The 20,624-nt window shown below is 39.8% G+C and overlaps 1 protein-coding gene across 4 annotated transcripts in view; it reads left to right on the forward strand.

Moving 5' to 3' along the window:
• vil1 (villin 1) overlaps positions 1–20,624 on the forward strand; it is a 120,637-nt gene that overhangs the window by 47,758 nt on the left and 52,255 nt on the right. For all 4 annotated transcript variants that reach the window (XM_062457382.1, XM_062457378.1, XM_062457380.1 and 1 more), the window contains one exon: positions 20,214–20,322. In XM_062457382.1, coding sequence (XP_062313366.1) covers positions 20,214–20,322 — 109 coding nt within the window. The remainder of the gene's footprint in view (positions 1–20,213; positions 20,323–20,624) is intronic.

The following is a 20,624-nucleotide window of genomic DNA, read 5'->3' on the forward strand; positions in this document are numbered from 1 at the left end:
ATTAAAAGAAGCCAAAGGAAATGTATTCTTGAGGTGGTGAAAGAGCTGTGTAAGCATCAGAATGGAATGCTTGGAATGTTGACGGTATCTAGACTTGAGTGGAATAAGTTGAAGGGACCTTGAGGGACCAAATCCATTTGTTCACTACGTGATCGATCATTAGAAAGGGGGATGGGATATTGCACCTTTCAAACAGCCTATGTAAAGGGGAAAAACAAATGCCATATATGTAAGCCAAACATGCAGAAGATGTGCTTGAAAGTTGACAAAACTACTTGTAGTTTCCTAGTTTCCTATTTGAAGCTTTAGCTTGACTTAGTCTCTCATTCCATATAACACTTGAAAATATTCCACGAGTCCACTTCTTGTATTTAACTGTTTATTTGAAACTCTTGAAGCAACATTACAAACAAAAAAGGTTATACAGTACATAAAATATCCAAGTGTAGAGAGAGTGCGAGAGCGAGGTCAAAAAACTATTTCACTCCAATCTTCCTTCTGTTTTCCTTATCTTTTCCCACTCCCCACATATCAAAATAAAAGTCCTCCACAGTAAGCATCAGGATCACATTAAAACTCCTGTCTTAACTTTACAGCACAAATCAATGCATTAAAAAAAAATGTAATCATGAAATTTTAAATCATATTTATCTTAATAATGAACTTATACCTTTTTAAAAATAAAATCATTTTCTCTTAAATAGACCGCATTTGTGAAACATTAACCTGTTTACGCTCCTGTTTCGCCCGCGAGACAAAAATGCTGCCTCCCCCTTCCTCAGTTACGACGCACTAAATTCTAAAAAATATATTTTTTAGACGCTACACATGTTATACATCGTTGGAAAGCTACGATTCTTGTGCTTCCATTGAAATAAACCAATTCAAGATCAAGTCGCAATAGCAAGCAAAGTCAACGTCTTTTTCCGGTGAACATTCCTTCAACAATGCCAAAGAAAAAAGTTGTACTCACCCTAAGTTGTTCAAATAGGTCCAGGTGTGCAAATCATGCCATCAAAACTTGATCTGCGTAAGTCCCAAGGGTTCAAAGTATCTAACCATGTAAAGTAATTCGTCCAAATACAATGTTTTACGTTCATGAATAGCCATTATCCTTTGTTTCATTATGCAAGTTAGCCGACGGAAGAAACAACTTGTTCACATAAAAGTGTTATTTTCTCCGATTTATCAACGGAGTATTTACAAAATGAAGGTCTCAAAATGTCCGTTGAACCCTCCCCTTTTGATTGACACCTTGTTCGACCCAATAGGAGCTTCCATGCCCCGTTGACAGCCCTCTAAAGCCAACTAGGTCTGTGCGTCCTGCCCCCCCCCGCCCCCCCCCCCCACACTCGTTCTAAACAAATTTCTCGAACTGGCTTCGACTGGCTCTGAAATTAGCTCGTTAGCCTTGTAGCTGACAGCTAGCTGAAAATGCCAATACCTCATTTGTATGCGTCTGTGGAGCCTTCAAAATAACAGTCGATTGCGCAATATGGTTGACAGAATCAGTGTTCTTTGTGCGCCAATCCTTGGAATCAGATAAAGCACTCCAATGTGTTCATGCTTCAGTTTTTGTGTTTCAGTATTACTAATTAGGGATTTAGCTATTATATATGATATTTCTAAGTACCAGAGATGGGCCAGAGATAACAATTATGAAAAATAATACCTTTTTATTTGACCTTGACCTTGGTTACAAAGGGTCATTTTGGAGTCTCCAAAAGACCCTTTTAGAAAATTCCTGGATGTACTCTTATAAAAACATGTGTCAAATATGAATATATTGTGGTATTATGTTTGACTTTTGATTTGAATTGGGTAAGGCTTCAACCTGTGGTCCAATTTAGTCTTCCAGATAATACCTACCACCTCTAGGCCTCTTCAGGCCTCTGTTTTCAAAACAAAATCTAGGCGGAAATAGAAATTTTCACTTTCCTTGTGTTCAAGCTTCTATTACTCAACACTAGAAGGACTGACAGGGGTCCTGACAACAGGGGACATAACTTCAGAGTGTCAGCTTTCAAAAGAGATCATTTACATGCATGTACTCCAAATGGTTCAAGAACAGCTTCCAATTTACTTTGGGTATGCTGTTTAGGCGTTTTCAGGCAAATTTAACAGGAACATGAAAAGGTTAAATTAATGTTGACAGGGTCTGGTGAAAAGGTGCCATTGTCGGCATTCAGCATTCGTTAATGGTTTAGCTACACTTTTTTTCCTGTGTGAAGGCTGAAACAGTTCAAAATCTTCCCAAATTCATCTGCACTTTCATAATCTGTAAAAAACTGAGAAAGTGACTTTGTCAAACATTTATTGTTCTTAATTTATTGTCAGGGCATGGGCCAAGTACTGCAAATAGGAGAGGCAAATGTAACCAGTGGAAATTCTCAAATTTCATCTGAAATTCGTTGTTTTATTTATTACAGGTCCCAGTATGGATCGCGGGCTAGGCATGAGCAGTAGCGCATTGTGTGCAAATGAGATTTGCATTTGATAAATCAAGTGGTTGGCCTATTTACTAGGTCTACAACTATAATGACAGATACTAGACAGTGAACATTACACTCACTGGCCACTTTATTAGGTACACCTCTTCAATTGCTTGTTAACACAAATAGCTAATCAGACAATCACATGGCAGCAACTCAATGCATTTAGGCATGTAGACTTGGTCAAGACAACTTGCTGAAGTTCAAACCGAGCATCATTTATTGGGTGTGCTTTGCCTTCGGCAAGGGCACAACCTTTGTTATCTCACATATATATTATTATTATTCTTTTTATTCTTTTTGCCCCCCTAAAACTCAGTCAATATTTGGCCTACATAGACAACCTATTTGTCAAAAGTTTTGTCTTGGTAGCGATTGAGTTGCTTCTATTGGGATTTACGTTCCGTTGTATGGTTTAAGTGGAAATTAAGTTTTTGTGGCGAAAAGTGAAGCTAACGGTGGCTAACTTGCTAGCCACAGTCAATGACGCTACTTACGTCACTAACGTCACGAAAACTCGCGTGACTACCTCTAGCAGAACATTAGTTTAGCAGCTCGTTAACTTCTGGGAGATAGCTAAGCTAACTGCTTTACTGCAAGGCAGCTGCAGAAACGCCACAAGCAAAGAGGCCAGGGTGATAACTATTTACTAATTTTACTTTGTGATATGACACACAATTGTGACGTGTAATGTACAATATAAGCTGATTTTATTAAGGAAGTACATCTACTTTCGGAAGTATTAGCATCATGACATTAGCCTCTGTTGCCCGGGCAACACATACTACAGTGGTCTATGATGCATCTGTTTTCAATCGTTAAAATAAACATTCCTCACAAATACATTTTCGTTGTAGGATTTATTATGACATTACATTACAAGTAAACGATTTGTGGGTGAAATTATCATTACCTGTGGTTTCAAACCAGTGTTGCTCACTGCAACGCTGTAGCCTACGCGAGACACTACAAAAACATCAACACAGCTGTAGGAAGTCAAACGGCGACAGAACATGTTCGGAACTCCCCTTACTTAAACCAAAAGTCTATGTAACTACTAACCTTAACTTCATTGCCACAGCCTAAACTTTGTCAATCTGTTCATGAAAATAATTCATTTCAGCCTAAACCTTACAACGGAACGTTGAATCCAATTCAACCAACGCAATCGCTACCAAGACGAACGAACACAGCAGTAGCTGTAGTCTAGAACCGTACCGTAGTAGTACAATTTACCGGGGAAGCTTCTCCACACAGGGCTATATCGCACTTGGCGTTGTTACTGACAATGATCGCTACCAGTGAGCTTTTTATGAAAGCGATTTTCCACTAAATAAATGTCAAGCTTATTTACGTTTTTGGGGGCATATTTTCAGTTAGCAGATGGTACTGTTTGAATCACGATTCCATCTTCTACTGCCGGTAACGTCGTAGAATAATCTTCAAAGGGGGTTCTTTATTCATGAATGAATGCAATATGAGTAGGCTAAATGCCTGAAAATATCACGAGAAGGGAAAAACTTAAAAGGACGTTTAAGTCATAGAGATTAGGTAAATTTTTTACACCGGTCTACCAAATGTATTAGTTTTGATTCAGCTATGAGGCTGCCTCTTGCAGGGGAAATGAGAAGACATCCATTTCATTCTACACTTCACTCGTATTTTGAGTTGTAAATGAGCAGCAAAAAAAATGCTTTTAAATCTATGTAATCTTTATAATTAATAAGTATTTTATATAAAATATACAGAAATATCAGTTGTAAAAATGTCATTAAAAAACGGACCCCTGTGCAACCGACGCAAGCAAGCACACCCTACAATTTCCCAAGAAATTGTACCCTCTCTAGTTCGATTTAAAATTTTATTTAAGTGACTTTGAACGTGGTATGGTTGTTCGTGCCAGACGGGCTGGTCTGAGTATTTCAGAAACTGCTGATCTACTTGGTTTTTACGCACAACCATCTCTAGGGTTTACAGAGAATGGGCCGAAAAAGAGACAATATCCAGTGAGCGGCAGTTGTGTGGATGAAAATGCCTTGTTGATGTCAGAGGTCAGAGGAGAATGGGCAGACTGGTTACAACCAAGGTATGCAGAATACCACAACACGAATGCACAACACGTCGAACCTTGAAGCAGATGGGCTACAGCAGCAGAAGACCATACCGGGTGCCACTCCTGTCAGCTAAGAACAGGAAACAGAGGCTACAATTCGCACAGGCTCACCAAAATTGAACAACAGAAGATTAGAAAAACATTGCCTGGTCTGATGAGTCTCAATTTCAGCTGCAACATTCAGATGGTAGGGTCAGAATTTGACGTAAAGAACATGAAAGCATGAATCCATCCTGGCTTGTTCAGGCTGGTAGTGGTGGTGGTGGTGTAATGGTGTGGGGGATACTTTGGGCCCCTTAGTACCAAAAACGTTTTATTCATTCATTCAAAATGGCGGCCACATCAATTCAGCTGGTATCACAATTTAATATGTGTCAGACACGGGATCGCCCCCTAGAGGTTAGATGACACAACCTTTTGTGGACCTCTTTGAAACAGGGTCCCGAGCACCTGTACCAAGTTTGTTGTCAATTCAGCGAATATTTCCTGAGATATGATCTTCATCGCCGACTTTGATCATATTTACCGGAATGTGAAAATGTTTGTGAGGCTTGATCTGAAGATAAATGGTGCCAAATTTTTGCTTATTGCAGCGCCACCTAGAGGTGAAATGGCATGACCTCTTTTGGACGTCTTTAGAACAGGGTCCCTAGTCCTTATACCAAATTTGGTGTCAATGCAGTAAAGAGGTGCTGAAATATGACCTCACTTCTTTTATGGTGGCTTGGTTGACGACTTTGATTGGCTGTTCCAGTCAAAAGGTTTAGATAATCAAAAAACATGTGATGTCTTTTGTGAGGCTTGGTCTGAAGATGATCTGTGCCAAATTTGGTGAAGATTGGACAAACCTTATAGGAGAGGTAGCGAAAAAACGTTATATTCAAAATGGCGGCCACATCAATTCAGCCACATCAATTTGATTGGCTGTAACTAACAAACGGTTGCGAAAATCAAAGCTCCAGGGGATAACTTTTGTGAGGCTTGGTCTGAAGATCATCTGTGGCAATTTTGAAGAAGATTCGTCAAGAATTGTAAGAGGAGTTGCGAAAAAAACGCTTTTCGTTAACATTCAAAATTGCGGAGAATCTATATCACTGGGTATGACGTCATAGAGTGCCTTGGACTTGTCTTGATCCAGGGAATCCAATGATACCTCATTTTGGAAAATGCGGCATATGGTTCAAAGGTGACGTGTGTAAACACACCTTCAACTTTGACCCATTGGTGGCGCTAGAGGGTTGGAATGGGAGACATGAAACTTGGTGAAAGTGATGAGGGGACAGGTCCCAAAGAGTGTGCCAAATTTCACAACTTCTGACCATGTGATTCTAGGGGCTGCCATAGACTCCAATGGCAGATGTATAATAATAATAAATATAGCTGCAAGCAGCAATGGGGTGGCCAAGCAGGTCAGATGACCCAGAAGAAACTTTCGACATCCTCAGAAGAGTGTTCCGAGTTCGATTGGCTGTACCGGACAAACGGTTTCGAAAATCTAAAATCATTTTGATAGTATGTGTGAGGATTGCATTGACTATAGCTTGTAGCTTGACTACAGGTAACTAGCGACTGCGGTGTACCTGGCTTCCTTTGCAGTGTCTTACAGTCTCGCTAAACAGAGAATCAGAGACATGACAAGCTTGTCGGCTTTGGCTGGATTCGAACCTCTGACGTTGCCGTTGCCAGGACACCAACTTATCCTAGTGAGCGATTCTCAGTGCTGCAAATCACAGTTCAGTTACTGGGTAAAAATATAAGCAGTTTTTCCTGTGGCAAGCGGTTGTCCGATTTTGCCCAAGTTTAAACAGCTGTAATTCAGTCCTATTTTGACATGTCAAGGTGATTGGGGTCTGAAGATAATCTGTCCCAAATTTGGTGAATATTTGATACATTTTGTAGGAGGAGTGAACAAAAACGTTTTATTAATTCATTCAAAATGGCGGCATCAATTCGGCTGGTATCACAAGTTAACATGTGTCAGACACGGGATCGCCCCCCTAGAGGTTAGAGGACACATATCTACAAAGCATAATAAATCTGACTCTTCTTAAGTATAGATCCCCTGAGAATGAAACATGGTCATTACCATTGTACTGTTGGACAGCTACTGTGGCATACCTGGCTTCACTAAACAGATAAACCAGTATCATGACATGCTTGATGACTGTGGCTGGGTTCGAACCTGTGACCTTACACTTCAGAGGAACCCGTCTTATCCCAGTGAGCTATTCTCACTGCAGGGAAATGCTGTGTTCAGTTACTGTATAAAAAAAAGTAAGCAGTTTCTCCTGTGGGAAGCGTTGTCAGATTTGACCCAAGTATAAAAAGCTGTAATTCAGTCCTATTTTGACATGTCAAGGTGATTGTGGTCTGAAAATGATTTGATTACATGTCCATGAAAATAGGAGCAACGGCGAACGAGGAGTTTGTTTTTATGAAAATTCCAAATGGCAGACACGGGACAGTGTGATATATTTCGACTTAGTATGCCACTTAGAATCAGAAGAGACCAATCTTGTGATTTATGACAAATCTGTTCAGAAGTTATGATGCAAGAAATCCGATGCACTGGCTAGATGTAGCATCACTATATCGACAAAGCACAATATATCTGACTCTGAGTATAAATCCCCTGAGAATGAAACATTATTGTGACCATTATGATTATACTGCTCGACAGCTACTGTCGCATACCTGGCATCACTAAACAGATAAACCAGTATCATGACATGCTTGAGACTTTGGCTGGACTCGAACCTACGACCTTGCACTTCAAAGGAGCCCGTCTTATACCAGTGAGCCATTTTCAGCGCTGTGAATTGCTGTGTACAGTTACTGTATACAAAAAGTAAGCTGTTTCTCCTGTGGCACGCGTGGTCAGATTTGGCCCAAATTGTTGCCCCAACAGCTGTAATTCAGTCCTATTTTGACATGTCAAGGTGATTGTGGTCTGAAGATAATCTGTGCCAAATCTGGTGAATATTGAATACATTGTGTAGGAGTAGGGAAAAAAGTTTCATTCATTCATTCAAAATGGCGGCCTCATCAATTCGTCTGGTATCATGCGTTAACATGCGTCAGACACGGGATCTCCTAAGATATCACGAGACATAGGAATCACTTAAATACGACAAACAAATCAACAGTTATTGGTCAAAACACAGTTTAGCCTATTGTAGCGCCCCGTAGAGCTCAAATGACCCTACCTTTTTCGGACCTCTTAATAACAGGGTCACGAATCCATACACCAAGTTTGGAGTCAATGCATCAAAGATTCACTAAGATATGACCTCACTTCCCTTTTTCCGGATCAGTTGCTGAATTTGATTGGCTGTAACTAAAAAACGGTTGCGAAAATCAAAGCTCCAGGGGATAACTTTTGTGAGGCTTGGTCTGAAGATCATCTGTGGCAATTTTGAAGAAGATTCGTCAAGAATTGTAGGAGGAGTAGCGAAAAAACGCTTTTCGTTAACATTCAAAATGGCGGAGAATCTATATGACTGGGTATGACGTCATAGAGTGCGTTGAACTTGTCTTGATCCAGGGAATCCAATGATACCTCATTTTGGAAAATGCGGCATATGGTTCAAAGGTAACGTGTGTAAACACACCTTCAACTTTGACCCATTGGTGGCGCTAGAGGGTTGAAAGGGGAGACTTGAAACTTGGTGAAAGTGATGAGGGGACAGGTCCCAAAGAGTGTGCCAAATTTCACAACTTCTGAGCATGTGGTTCTAGGGGCTGCCATAGACTCCCATGGCAGATGTATAATAATAATAAATATAGCTGCAAGCAGCGATGCGGGTTCCTCCGCAAAATGGCAAAATATTATAAACATGTACACTGCAGAAGATCGAGAGTTGGACAACAAGGGAGCAAAACTACTTCATGTTTGGCCAACAACCGGGCTGAATGGGGATTTGAACTCATGAGCATAAGGTTACAAGTCAGTCTCTCTATCCTCTCTGCTACACACCAACTGTTGAGATTGTAAGAATAGAAAGGGCAGAGTATTAGCTTTGGTCAGCTTTTGGACAAAGGTTAAGAAACGGTTGACATTTCAAGGTGAAATTGCATGAAATTGTGCATCGTATTTCAGAATGATGTCATCCTGTTGAACTAAACAGATAATCAAAATTATGACAGGCCAAAAGACTATGGCTGGATTCCAACCTACAACCTTATACTTTACAGGTCACCATCCCAGCCCTATTCTCAGTGTTGAATATTGTCATGTTCAGTTACTGTATAAAAAAGTAAGCTGTTTCTCCTGTGGTAAGTGTTGTTAGATTCAGCCTAAGTTGAAACTGCTTGTACATTTCCTATAAAAACGGGATGACTGGGTTGCTGCTGTAAAGAATAACTTTCTCATCGTTTTTTTAACAGGTTGTTTGGAGTGCCATAACTTGTCATGGAAGGGAATTTTAAATCATGCCTAGCATCAGTGGGAATGTGTCCTGGCTTAGGTTACTGAAATGAATTTGTGCAACAGGCAAGGGATCCACCTGAACAATCAATTGACTTCATTAGAGAAAACCATTAGAGTTATCTCTACCATGCGTAGACTACAAGTAGCTAGCTACTGTGGTGAACCTGGCTTGTTTTGCAGTGGTTTACACAGTCTCGCTAAACAGATGATCGGAGTGTTGTGATGGACTCAAATAAACACGCATTGCTATGTTTTACAACCGGAGGATTTATCGGGAGACTAGAAACCGTTTGGTCAGAATAAAAAATTTAAAACTATGCCTCTGACTGGTATTGAACCTTGATTACCAGCACAACATCTCAGCCAATTGAGCCATTCCCAGGCATGGAATACACAAAGTTCAATAACTGGATAATTAAAAAAAGCTGTTTCTCCAATGGCGAGCATTGTCAGATTTGGTCCAAGTTCAAACAGCTGTAATTCAGTCATATTTTGACATATCAAGGTGAAACTTTGCATGGTACTTCAGATGCATGTCACCTTAAAGCTTATTAGGTTTGAACCATCCTTCAAAAATACATTTGATTTAGTGACACAAACATATTGAGGCAATGTGTACATTTACATAAATACACCCATTTCAGCCATTTTGTACTTGATTCAATTGCCTTAAGTAACATTTTTAAATACGTCAATGATACATATCTGTACCAAATTTCAAGTCAATTTCACCTTTGGTTCAAGAGAAGAGGAATTTTGAAGGTTTTCCCAAATTATCACAGTACAGGAAAATCCATCATGGCGCACCTTATGGGTCCTTGAGGCTTTTTTGTTCCTCATGAAAAATGAGGCATGCACACCAAGTTTCAGAAGAATTGGAGCAATGGGGTGGAAATGCCATCACTTTGAAAATCGGACATTTGGGCGTGGCCTGTGGCGCCCCCTATGGTCCGATGTGGCCCATATTTGGTGTGGGGGTACCCACTTGGATGTAGTATCAATGTGCCAAATTAGAAAATTTATGACCAGGGACTTTTTGAGATATTGGGGCGCAAGGAGAAGAAAAATAATAATAAGAATACCAACAATAACAATAGGTTCCCTCCTACCGGAGGAACCTAATTATAAGAAAAGGTAGAAACCCTTATGGTGGCTTCGCCGCTTCGCGGCTTGGCCACCAAATACAGCTGCAAGCAGCAATGGGGTGGCCAAGCAGGTCAGATGACCCAGAAGAAACTTTCGACATCCTCAGAAGAGTGTTCCGAGTACACGCAGCAAGTTTGGCGTGAATCCATCAAAGATTTGCTGAGATACGACACAACTTTCTGTTTCGGCTCTGCTGCCGATTTCGATTGGCTGTACCGGACAAACGGTTTCGAAAATCTAAAATCATTTTGATAGTTTGTGTGAGGATTGCATTGACTATAGCTTGTAGCTTGACTACAGGTAACTAGCGACTGCGGTGTACCTGCTTCCTTTGCAGTGGCTTACAGTCTCGCTAAACAGAGAATCAGAGACATGACAAGCTCGTCGGCTTTGGCTGGATTCAAACCTCTGACGTTGCCGTTGCCAGGACACCAACTTATCCTAGTGAGCGATTCTCAGTGCTGCAAATCACAGTTCAGTTACTGGGTAAAAATATAAGCAGTTTTTCCTGTGGCAAGCGGTTGTCCGATTTGGCCCAAGTTTAAACACCTGTAATTCAGTCCTATTTTGACATGTTAAGGTGATTGTGGTCTGAAGATAATCTGTCCCAAATTTGGTGATACATTTTGTAGGAGGAGTAGGACAAAAACGTTTTATTAATTCATTCAAAATGGCGGCATCAATTCGGCTGGTATCACAAGTTAACATGTGTCAGACACGGGATCGCCCCCCTAGAGGTTAGAGGACACATATCTACAAAGCACAATAAATCTGACTCTTCTTAAGTATAGATCCCCTGAGAATGAAACATGGTCATTACCATTATACTGTTAGACAGCTACTGTGGCATACCTGGCTTCACTAAATAGATAAAACAGTATCATGATATGCTTGATGACTGTGGCTGGGTTCGAACCTATGACCTTGCACTTCAGAGGAACTCGTCTTATCCCAGTGAGCTATTCTCACTGCAGGGAAATGCTGTGTTCAGTTACTGTATAAAAAAAAGTAAGCAGTTTCTCCTGTGGGAAGCGTTGTCAGATTTGACCCAAGTATAAAAAGCTGTAATTCAGTCCTATTTTGACATGTCAAGGTGATCGTGGTCTGAAAATGATTTGATTACATGTCCATGAAAATAGGAGCAATGGTAAACGAGGAGTTTGCTTTTATGAAAATTCCAAATGGCCGACGCCCAAAATGGTGGACACGAGACAGTGTGATATATTTCGAGTTAGTATGCCACGTAGAATCAGAAGAGACCAATCTTGTGATTTATGACAAATCTGTTCAGAATTTATGATGCAAGAAATCCGATGCACTGGCTAGATGTAGCATCACTATATCTACAAAGCACAATAAATTTGACTCTTCATGAGTATAAATCCCCTGAGAATGAAACATTATCGTGACCATTATGATTATACTGCTCGACAGCTACTGTCGCATACCTGGCTTCACTAAACAGATAAACCAGTATCATGACATGCTTGAGACTTTGGCTGAATTCGAACCTACGACCTTGCACTTCAAAGGAGCCCGTCTTATACCAGTGAGCCATTTTCAGCGCTGGGAATTGCTGTGTACAGTTACTGTATACAAAAAGTAAGCCGTTTTCCTGTGGCACGCATGGTCAGATTTGGCCCAAGTTGTTGCCCCAACAGCTGTAATTCAGTCCTATTTTGACATGTCAAGGTGATTGTGGTCTGAAGATAATCTGTGCCAAATCTGGTGAATATTGGATACATTGTGTAGGAGTAGGGAAAAAAGTTTAATTCATTCATTCAAAATGGCGGCCTCATCAATTTGTCTGGTATCATGCGTTAACATGCGTCAGACACGGGATCTCCTAAGATATCACGAGACATAGGAATCACTTAAATACGACAAACAGATCAACAGTTATTGGTCAATACATAGTTTTGCCTATTGTAGCGCCCCCTAGAACTCAAATGACCCTACCTTTTTCGGACCTCTTAATAACAGGGTCATGAATCCATACACCAAGTTTGGAGTCAATGCATCAAAGATTCACTAAGATATGACCTCACTTCCCTTTTTCCGGATCAGTTGCAGAATTTGATTGGCTGTAACTAACAAACGGTTGCGAAAATCAAAGCTCCAGGGGATAACTTTTGTGACGCTTGGTCTGAAGATCATCTGTGGCAATTTTGAAGAAGATTCGACAAGAATTGTATGAGGAGTAGCGAAAAAACGTTTCTCCTTAACATTCAAAATCTATATGACTGGGTATGTTAGGTTGTTCTAACCTGTTAGGTTGTCGACTCTCTCACTCATGAGCGTCCCAAAAGGCCTTCAAAATAAAGTCACGTAATAATTCTGAATACAATTATATAATTCAAAATTAAGACATTGCTTGAAAAAAAATTATACATTATTATAATGCAATTGCGACAATTGCATTCAGGCCTATAGATAGTTATACATATTGTATACAATATGGCGAGGTAGCTGACTTAACCATTCCTGAATGTGCTTTTCATCAACACCAAGTTTGCGTGCTATAGATCTGTTGCTGGTGGTGAGTGCTTTCTGCACAGGTTTCTGTTTGAAAGCTAAAGTGTAAGAATGTTACGGCATGCTGCGTCAGATTTGTACACAAAGTAGAGACACGCGCGGCATACATTTTACACTGGGCTTTTGTTTGACTTCCTTGTCTATTCTGTGTTTGTCTATGGCTGCACTGCAGCTACAATTCACTGAATCTCTCTTACCAATTAAACGTTGCCCTTGAATGAACGCCACCCTCGAATAAACGCTGCACCACTAACTGCTCTATTAAAAGGGTTCACTATGAAGCAAACCATTCTAACAAAATAATAACAACATTTACAATGATTTCAACAAGAAGTCTCTCTGACTTGACAACTCTCTAAACAAGCAACTTTCCAAAGCAATCTCTGAAACAGCTGACCAGTGTGGTAATTTTATGTTGACAACTAAACCGCTGATTGGAAGTGCGCGGCTGATTGCCAATCACGAGATAGGGAGACTGATAGCCAACCGACAACAAACGCTGACTAGACCATACCTGCATGCAGCGAATAGAAAGAAAGAAGGGAGAAAAGAAAAAACACACAACCACAACTATACAGACTGAATTAGGACATTTTAAACATGGGTCCGTAACAAAGACGTTGTTAAAAATGCTCATTCACATTCATTTTTCTCAATTAATCTTATCACTTAAACACACTGGTTTAGCATTTTTTCCCACAAGGAAGTCTAACCTCAACAGTGGATCCTTGGTCTTCTGGAGCAGATATCCTTTTCTTGGCTGCCCTGGATCTCTTGCTGGAACGTGGCATCTAAAAAACACATAGAAAAACCATCAAAAACTATTAAATGTAACATACCACACTACTGCTTAACAATTTCATAGTCTTACATTATCATAACTTCATACTCAACAGTTCTAGTATACAGACCTTTAAGAAAATATTGAAATGGTTAGGATTCTCAAAACACCAATCTCTTTACTTAATTTTTTTTTATATTTAGACATCCATTATTTCCCTTTATTCAATTTACACTGTCTACATTCAAATTTAAGTCTGTAAAATGTAAACATACAGAAAACAGACTCGACTATAAATACAAATTAAGACCAATTGAGAACAATTTATCTTGCAAATGGTTTTTACTTTAAATTCATGTTTCACCAAAAGAATCATCACAGTTTAACACAAATAACCAAACCTTACTGTTAAAATACTGCCAAGCCACTGACTCACATTAGAAAATTAAAACAAATAAACATAGCCTAGAAGATGTACCTGTAGGTCAATTACATAATCAAGAGCATGGAGTAGGAATGGATGAATGACAAAATACCCCGCCGAGCCCAATCCATTGAATATTTCCCACCCATAAGTTAATTTCCTGAAATGCAATAATTCACCAACATTTTGAACAGTTTCATGCTCCAAACTTTGTGGGAACAGTTTGGAGATGGCCCCTTCCTGTTCTAACATGACTGTGCAACAGTGCACAAAGCAAGCCCCATAAACACATGGATGAGCGAGATTGATGTGGACGAACTTGAGTGGCCTGCACACAGTCCTGACCTCAACCCAATACAACACCTTTGGGATGAATTAGAGGACTGCGAGCCAAACCTTCTTGTTCCACATCAATGTTGGACCTCACAAATGCACTTCTGGAAGAATGGTAAAACATTTCCATAAACCTCTTAAACCTTGTGGAAAGCCTTCCTAGACGAGTTGAAGCTATTATAACTACAAAGGGTGGTCCGACATCATATCCTATGGTTTAAGAATGAGATGTCACTCACGTTCATGAGCGTGTAAAGGCAACCGAGCGAATACTTTGGCAATTTAGTGTATAAAATTGATACAAATATAAAATGTTATCAAGAGATGGGAAATCGTGCAGCATAGTACAAAATGCCGATTACAAACGTATTGTAGCTCTATAGGCTTTCAATGGAACTCCTAAACGATCAAACCATGAACCCAAACAAAGCTAGCAAGCAAAACAACCATGGTACCATTGCTACTTGCTTAATGCTAGGTAGCTCTAACTGTGCAGCAAACTAGGCTACCTAGCTACAGTTTCGAAAAGAATAACTTACGATGTGAAGACCGTCAGAAAAACTTGAACGAACAAACAAAATTACATCAACAATGACATGTAGCTAAAGATAGAATAACCCAACCGTAGGTACGTACAGTACATAAATTTGAAACGCCGTCCACAAAAGCAAAAACTAGCCGGGTTATAGCTTGCTCGGCATTTGTTTGACCTCCTTGTCTATTTGTTTGTGTATGGCCGCACTGCAGCTACAATTCACTGAATCTGTCTTACTAATTAAACGTTGCCTTCGAATAAACGCCGCACCACAAATGATCATTGTGTAATACACGTTGCAGTGTTTAATCAAAAGACACATTTGGAACTCACTGTACTAATTTAAATTACATCAACAATGACATGTAAAAATAGAACAACCAAACCGCATAGTTACGCACAGTATACTAATTTCAAACGCGTCTCACAGAAGCAAGTAATGTTAAAGATTTTACGGCTTGCTAGCCTGTAATACTGTCTGTACAAAGAGAAATCCTTAGCTCAGCTAGCCTAGATAGATTAGCTGCTATCCTGTTTACAACAGTATAAAAGTCTTCAAGTTATCATACGAATACAAACGCTAAAATACATGTTTTGTACTGCAGTTGTAGGCTCTTATTACTCACTGTCAAATGTAACAATGAAAATCTATGAGGGCTGCAGGAGTCTCGTCAGTCGTCTTCAAGTCTTCGCCAATGATAAAATGGTCTTCTTGTGCGTCGTACCAAGCTCGGGCGTGTGTAAAGGGGCTCTGGCCCCTTGTGTGTGTGAGAATGTGGAGCACGCGCGCACAGGAACAAAGGGAGAGGATTTGGGGAAACAGCCCTAGAAATTAGCCAAGCATGCATGTTTCAAATATTCACTAAAAATCTACTTTTCATCTTACAGTCACCTTTTTCTCAGATTTGTATACTAAACATTCTCAAGAGTCTTCATATGAACTTGTGATTGGATCAGAGTATCAGTTTTTGGCCGGCGGATGTGTAAAGCATTATTTTAGCGTCAGCGATAAATTCGATTTGCTTTATATCAATCATTTTTAGAGGTATGAAGTTGCCTTTGCACATGGTAACATGTTGTAGTGTCTTCCACGTGACATACCAAGTTTGGTGTTGATATCTCAAAGATTTGCTGAGATTTGACCAAACGTCCTGTTTGGTTGCTTTGTTGCAGATTTTGATTGGCTCTACCGGACAAACGGTTTTGAAAATCAGAAATCCCTACGATAACTTTTGTGAGGCTCAGTCTGGAGATCATCTATGGCAATTTTGAAGAAAATTCGACCAAAAATGTAGGAGGAGTAGGGAAAAAAAGTGTTTCCTTAATCTTTATTGTACAGAAAAATCCAATATGGCGGCCGTTATAGCTTCCAGAGGCTTTTTTGTTCCTCATGAGAAATAAGGCATATGTAATGAATTTCAGAATTTTGGGACTTATGGCCTGCAAATGGCATCAATTTGAAAATTGACATATTGGGGCGTGGCCTGTAGCGCCACCTATTGTCTCACATGGCCCATGTTTGGTATGGTAGTTACTAATGGTCTGCAGTTTCAACATGCCAAATTTCACAACTTTTTACGGTACTGGTCTAGGGGCTGCCATTGACTCCCATGGGTAAAAAATAATAATAATAATACCACCAATAACAATAGGGTTCTCCTACCGGAGGAACCCTAATAACTAGAGAGGGTACAATTTCTGGGGAAATTGTAGGGTGTGCTTGCTTGCATCGGTTGCACAGGGGTCTGTATATTTTATATAAAAATGCATAGGGCCTACTTATTATTTATAAAGATTACATAGATTTAAAAGCATCTTTTTTTTGCTGCTTATTTACAACTCAAAATACGAGTGAAGTGTAGAATGAAATATGATGTCTTCTCATTTCCCCTGCAAGAGGCAGCCTCATAGCTGAATCAAAACGAATACATTTGGCAGACCGGTGTAAAAATGGACCTAATCTCTATGACTTAAACGTCCTTTTAAGTTTTCCCTTCTCGTGATATTTTCAGGCATTTAGCCTACTCATATTGCATTCATTCATTAATAAAGAACCCCCTTTGAAGATTATTCTACGACGTTACCGGCAGTAGAAGATGGAATCGCGATTCAAACAGTACCATCTGCTAACTGAAAATATGCCCCCAAAAACGTAAATAAGCTTGACATTTATTTAGTGGAAAATCGCTCATTCATAAAAAGCTCACAGTAGCGATCATTGTCAGTAACAACGCAAAATGCGATATAGCCCTGTGTGGAGAAGCTGCCCCGGTAAATTGTACTACTACGGTACAGTACTAGACTACTGCTGTGTTCGTCTCGGTAGCGATTGCGTTGGTTGAATTGGATTTAACGTTCCGTTGTACGGTTTAGGCTGAAATTAATTATTTTCATGAACAGATTGACAAAGTTTAGGCTGTGGCAATGAAGTTCAGGTTAGTAGTCAGATAGTTTCACCTATTGAAAGACTTTTGATTTAAGTAAGGGGAGTGCCGAACATGTTCTGTCGCCGTTTGACTTCCTAAACAGCTGTGTAAGTTAGATGTTTTTGTCGTGTGTCTCGCGTAGGCTACAGCGTTGCAATGAGCAACACTGGTTTGAAACCACAGGTAATGATAATTTCACCAACAAATCGTTTACTTGTAATGTAATGTCATAATAAATCCTACAAAGAAAATGTATTTGTGAGGAATGTTTATTTTAACGATTGAAAACAGATGCATCATAGACCACTGTGGTATGTGTTGCCCGGGCAACAGAGGCTAATGTCATGCTAATGCTTCAGTGAAATAGTAGACTACCGTTTCCGAAAGTAGATGTGGGCCTTCTTCCTTAATAATATCAGCTAATATTGTACATTACATTTCATAATTGTGTTTCACATCACAAAGTAAAATGAGTAAATAGTTATCACCCTGGCCTCTTTGCTTGTGGCGTTTCTGCAGCTGCCTTGCAGTAAAGCTATAGTTAGCCTAGCTATCCCCCAAGTTAACAGATGCGAAACGAATGTTCTGCTACAGGTAGTCACGCGTGTTTTCGTGACGTTAGTGACGTAGTGACGTTAGTAACGTCAGTGACTGTGGCTAGCAAATTAGCCACCGTTAGCTTCACTTTTCACCACAAAAACGCAATTTCTACTTAAACCATGCAACGGAACGTAAATAAAAATACAACCAACGCAATCAAGACGAACCTTTTGACACCGCCGTTGTGTATGTAGTCCAAATATTGACTGATCCTTAGGGGGGCGAAAATAAACAATAATAAATAATAATAAATATATATGTGAGATAACAAAGGTTGTGCCCTTGCCGAAGGCAAAGCACACCCAATAAGAAGAAGAAAAGGTAGAAACACTTAAGTGGCTTCGCCGCTTCGCAGCTTGGCCACCAATTATAAGAAAAGGTAGAAACACTTGAGGTGGCTGCGCCGCTTCGCGGCTTGGCCACCAATTAAGGCAGTTTTGAAGACAAAAGGGGGTTCAACACGGTACTAGCGAGGTGTACCTAATAAAGTGGCCAGTGAGTGTATATCATAACAGAAGCAAACACTACCCCTATTTCCCAACTCCACTGGGAGCGCAGTGGAGTTGCGCACTCCTTTCTAGCGCAGTTCCCAAAGAAGTTGATTTACCTATCATAGCTGTAATTTTCCATAGGAAGGCTGTGTGTGTTCCTAAACATGTTGTTTATTTTATTGAGTGACTTCTTCAACACTTTACCTTTAGTATTATGCAAGAAAAGGAAAACGTAACAGTAACAAAACAATAAAAAAAATGGAATTCTGACAATGGCGCCTTTTCACCAGACCCTGTCCTAAATATCTCACCCCCTCCCTTCAAAGCCACTCCCCCAAAACACGCAATGCCTGACTACTGCCGGTAAGTTGATAGATAGACAGAAAGTTACACATACAATCATTGCATTGGTCCGAATGCCATTCAATTATTTTGTTTGGTCCAAACAAAAATGAATGGTTGTGTGTATTACAGTCCTGTGACACCCACACATATTGAATTAATAAAAATGTATTGTCAAACCTTTAGATTTATTGGTTTCTATCAGGATGTGTAGTTTATTTCAGCAAATATGACAAAAAGACAAAAAGTGCTCAACAACATTACCTACACTGCCTTTAACACGTATTTGTAACAAAAAGCGTTGAAAGTATCCAATCAATTTTTTCAAGTAGATAGACAACCCATAAATATGAGGTGCTAGCTAGACCATATCGACAGAAAGCAAGCCTTTATGGTAGTAACAAGGTCTAGGGTAATTCACTTCTTGCAAGGTACCTAGGTATGAACAAACTTGTCTTAATTACTTGCTTGACAGCAGTTCAATAGGAAATGTGTCAAACCGTATTCCCAGCAAACTTATATTATATACTTATATATCCCAAAATAAATTTCAAGCTATTTAAAAAAATATTTAAAGGGGGGGTATATTTTCAGTTAGCAGGTGCTAACTGTGTTTGTATCGCGATACCAGCTCAGTACTGGACGGCCAGGAGTGACAACGTTGGCATAGTTGTTTTAATGAGCTTGTTTCAAAGATGTTTCTTTGTTAATGAAATGCAATGAGTAAATGCTTAACATCAGCAGAAGGGGAAAACGTAATGGGGTAGAATTCTATTCATAATATAGTTTGGGACCATTTTTACACAGCATTGCCTAATTTCTTAGTTTTGATGCAGCTGTTTCAACTATGTGAGCCACACATCAACTCTAGCCTAAGGTACCTCTTGCACTCAGGAAGATAAGGGAACCATGTTCCATTCTTTACTTTGTAAATTGAGAACACAGGACAGGAATTATGGCTATAGTGCCACAATCACACCTCAAACCTCTTTTGTTATACTATTATTATTAGTATTCCTCCTTCAGGAGGAAACTTATTGTTGTTATTATTATTATGCTTATCTCCTTAAATTGCCCAATAACGCAAGATCTCCAAGGTAAAAAGTTTTGCACATTGATACAACAGGCCAAAAGTACACTGCAAATGGCCCACTTAAGCCTATAGGTGGTGCTAAAGGCCACGCCTATAGTACGTGATTTTCCCTCTGCCCCTTAAGTCCAAAATGTCTGAAAATTGGTGTACTAGTTAGCAGCGTTATTTTTGGGCTGGGCTGTTGAGCTGCCTGCCGTACCAAACCGTTATTGGAAAGTGAGCACAGTCCAGTAAAAATGTAACACCTCTTTCCCAGAGAACACAAAACGTTATGAACCAACACAATAAATTTGCTTTTTTGTGTTGGTGATGATATTGTCTCACTTGAAGGTGGAGGAGCAACAATAACCTTTCCATTTTTCAGCAGATTTTTTAAAGTGTATATAGGCTGGGGTGAGTCAGTGTGATACTATTACTTGGGATTGGGTTATGTGAAATCTATATAGTCATCATCTGACAGAATTTTCCTTCAGTTACAAGAAGGGTGGCGTTGCATCTGGAATGAAGCAGGTTGAAACCAACACCTACAACATTCGCCGACTGCTCCACGTTAAAGGGAAGAAGCATGTGGTGGCAGGAGAGGTGAGAAAGTCAGAAACAAAACCTTAATCATTGTTGTCCTGACTAAAAACAAACTCTATTTTTTCATAACTGCCACATAGATGCACCCTGCCCAGAGTACTAACAACTTTAAATGCCCTATGTGTCAGCGTCGCAAGCCATTCGGCTTCTGAGACTCTGAACTGAAATACGTGCCTTATACATACTGACTGTACACACTGCAAACACTAATCTGTGTTATTATAGCTATGGTTTACTCAAACAAAATGTTTCACTACACTGTAGACATGTTTACTAAAGATATTTTTAAGCCGAGAACAGGC

The sequence above is a fragment of the Osmerus eperlanus genome, chromosome 3 (genome assembly GCF_963692335.1).
Source record: "Osmerus eperlanus chromosome 3, fOsmEpe2.1, whole genome shotgun sequence".
NCBI lineage: Eukaryota > Metazoa > Chordata > Actinopteri > Osmeriformes > Osmeridae > Osmerus > Osmerus eperlanus.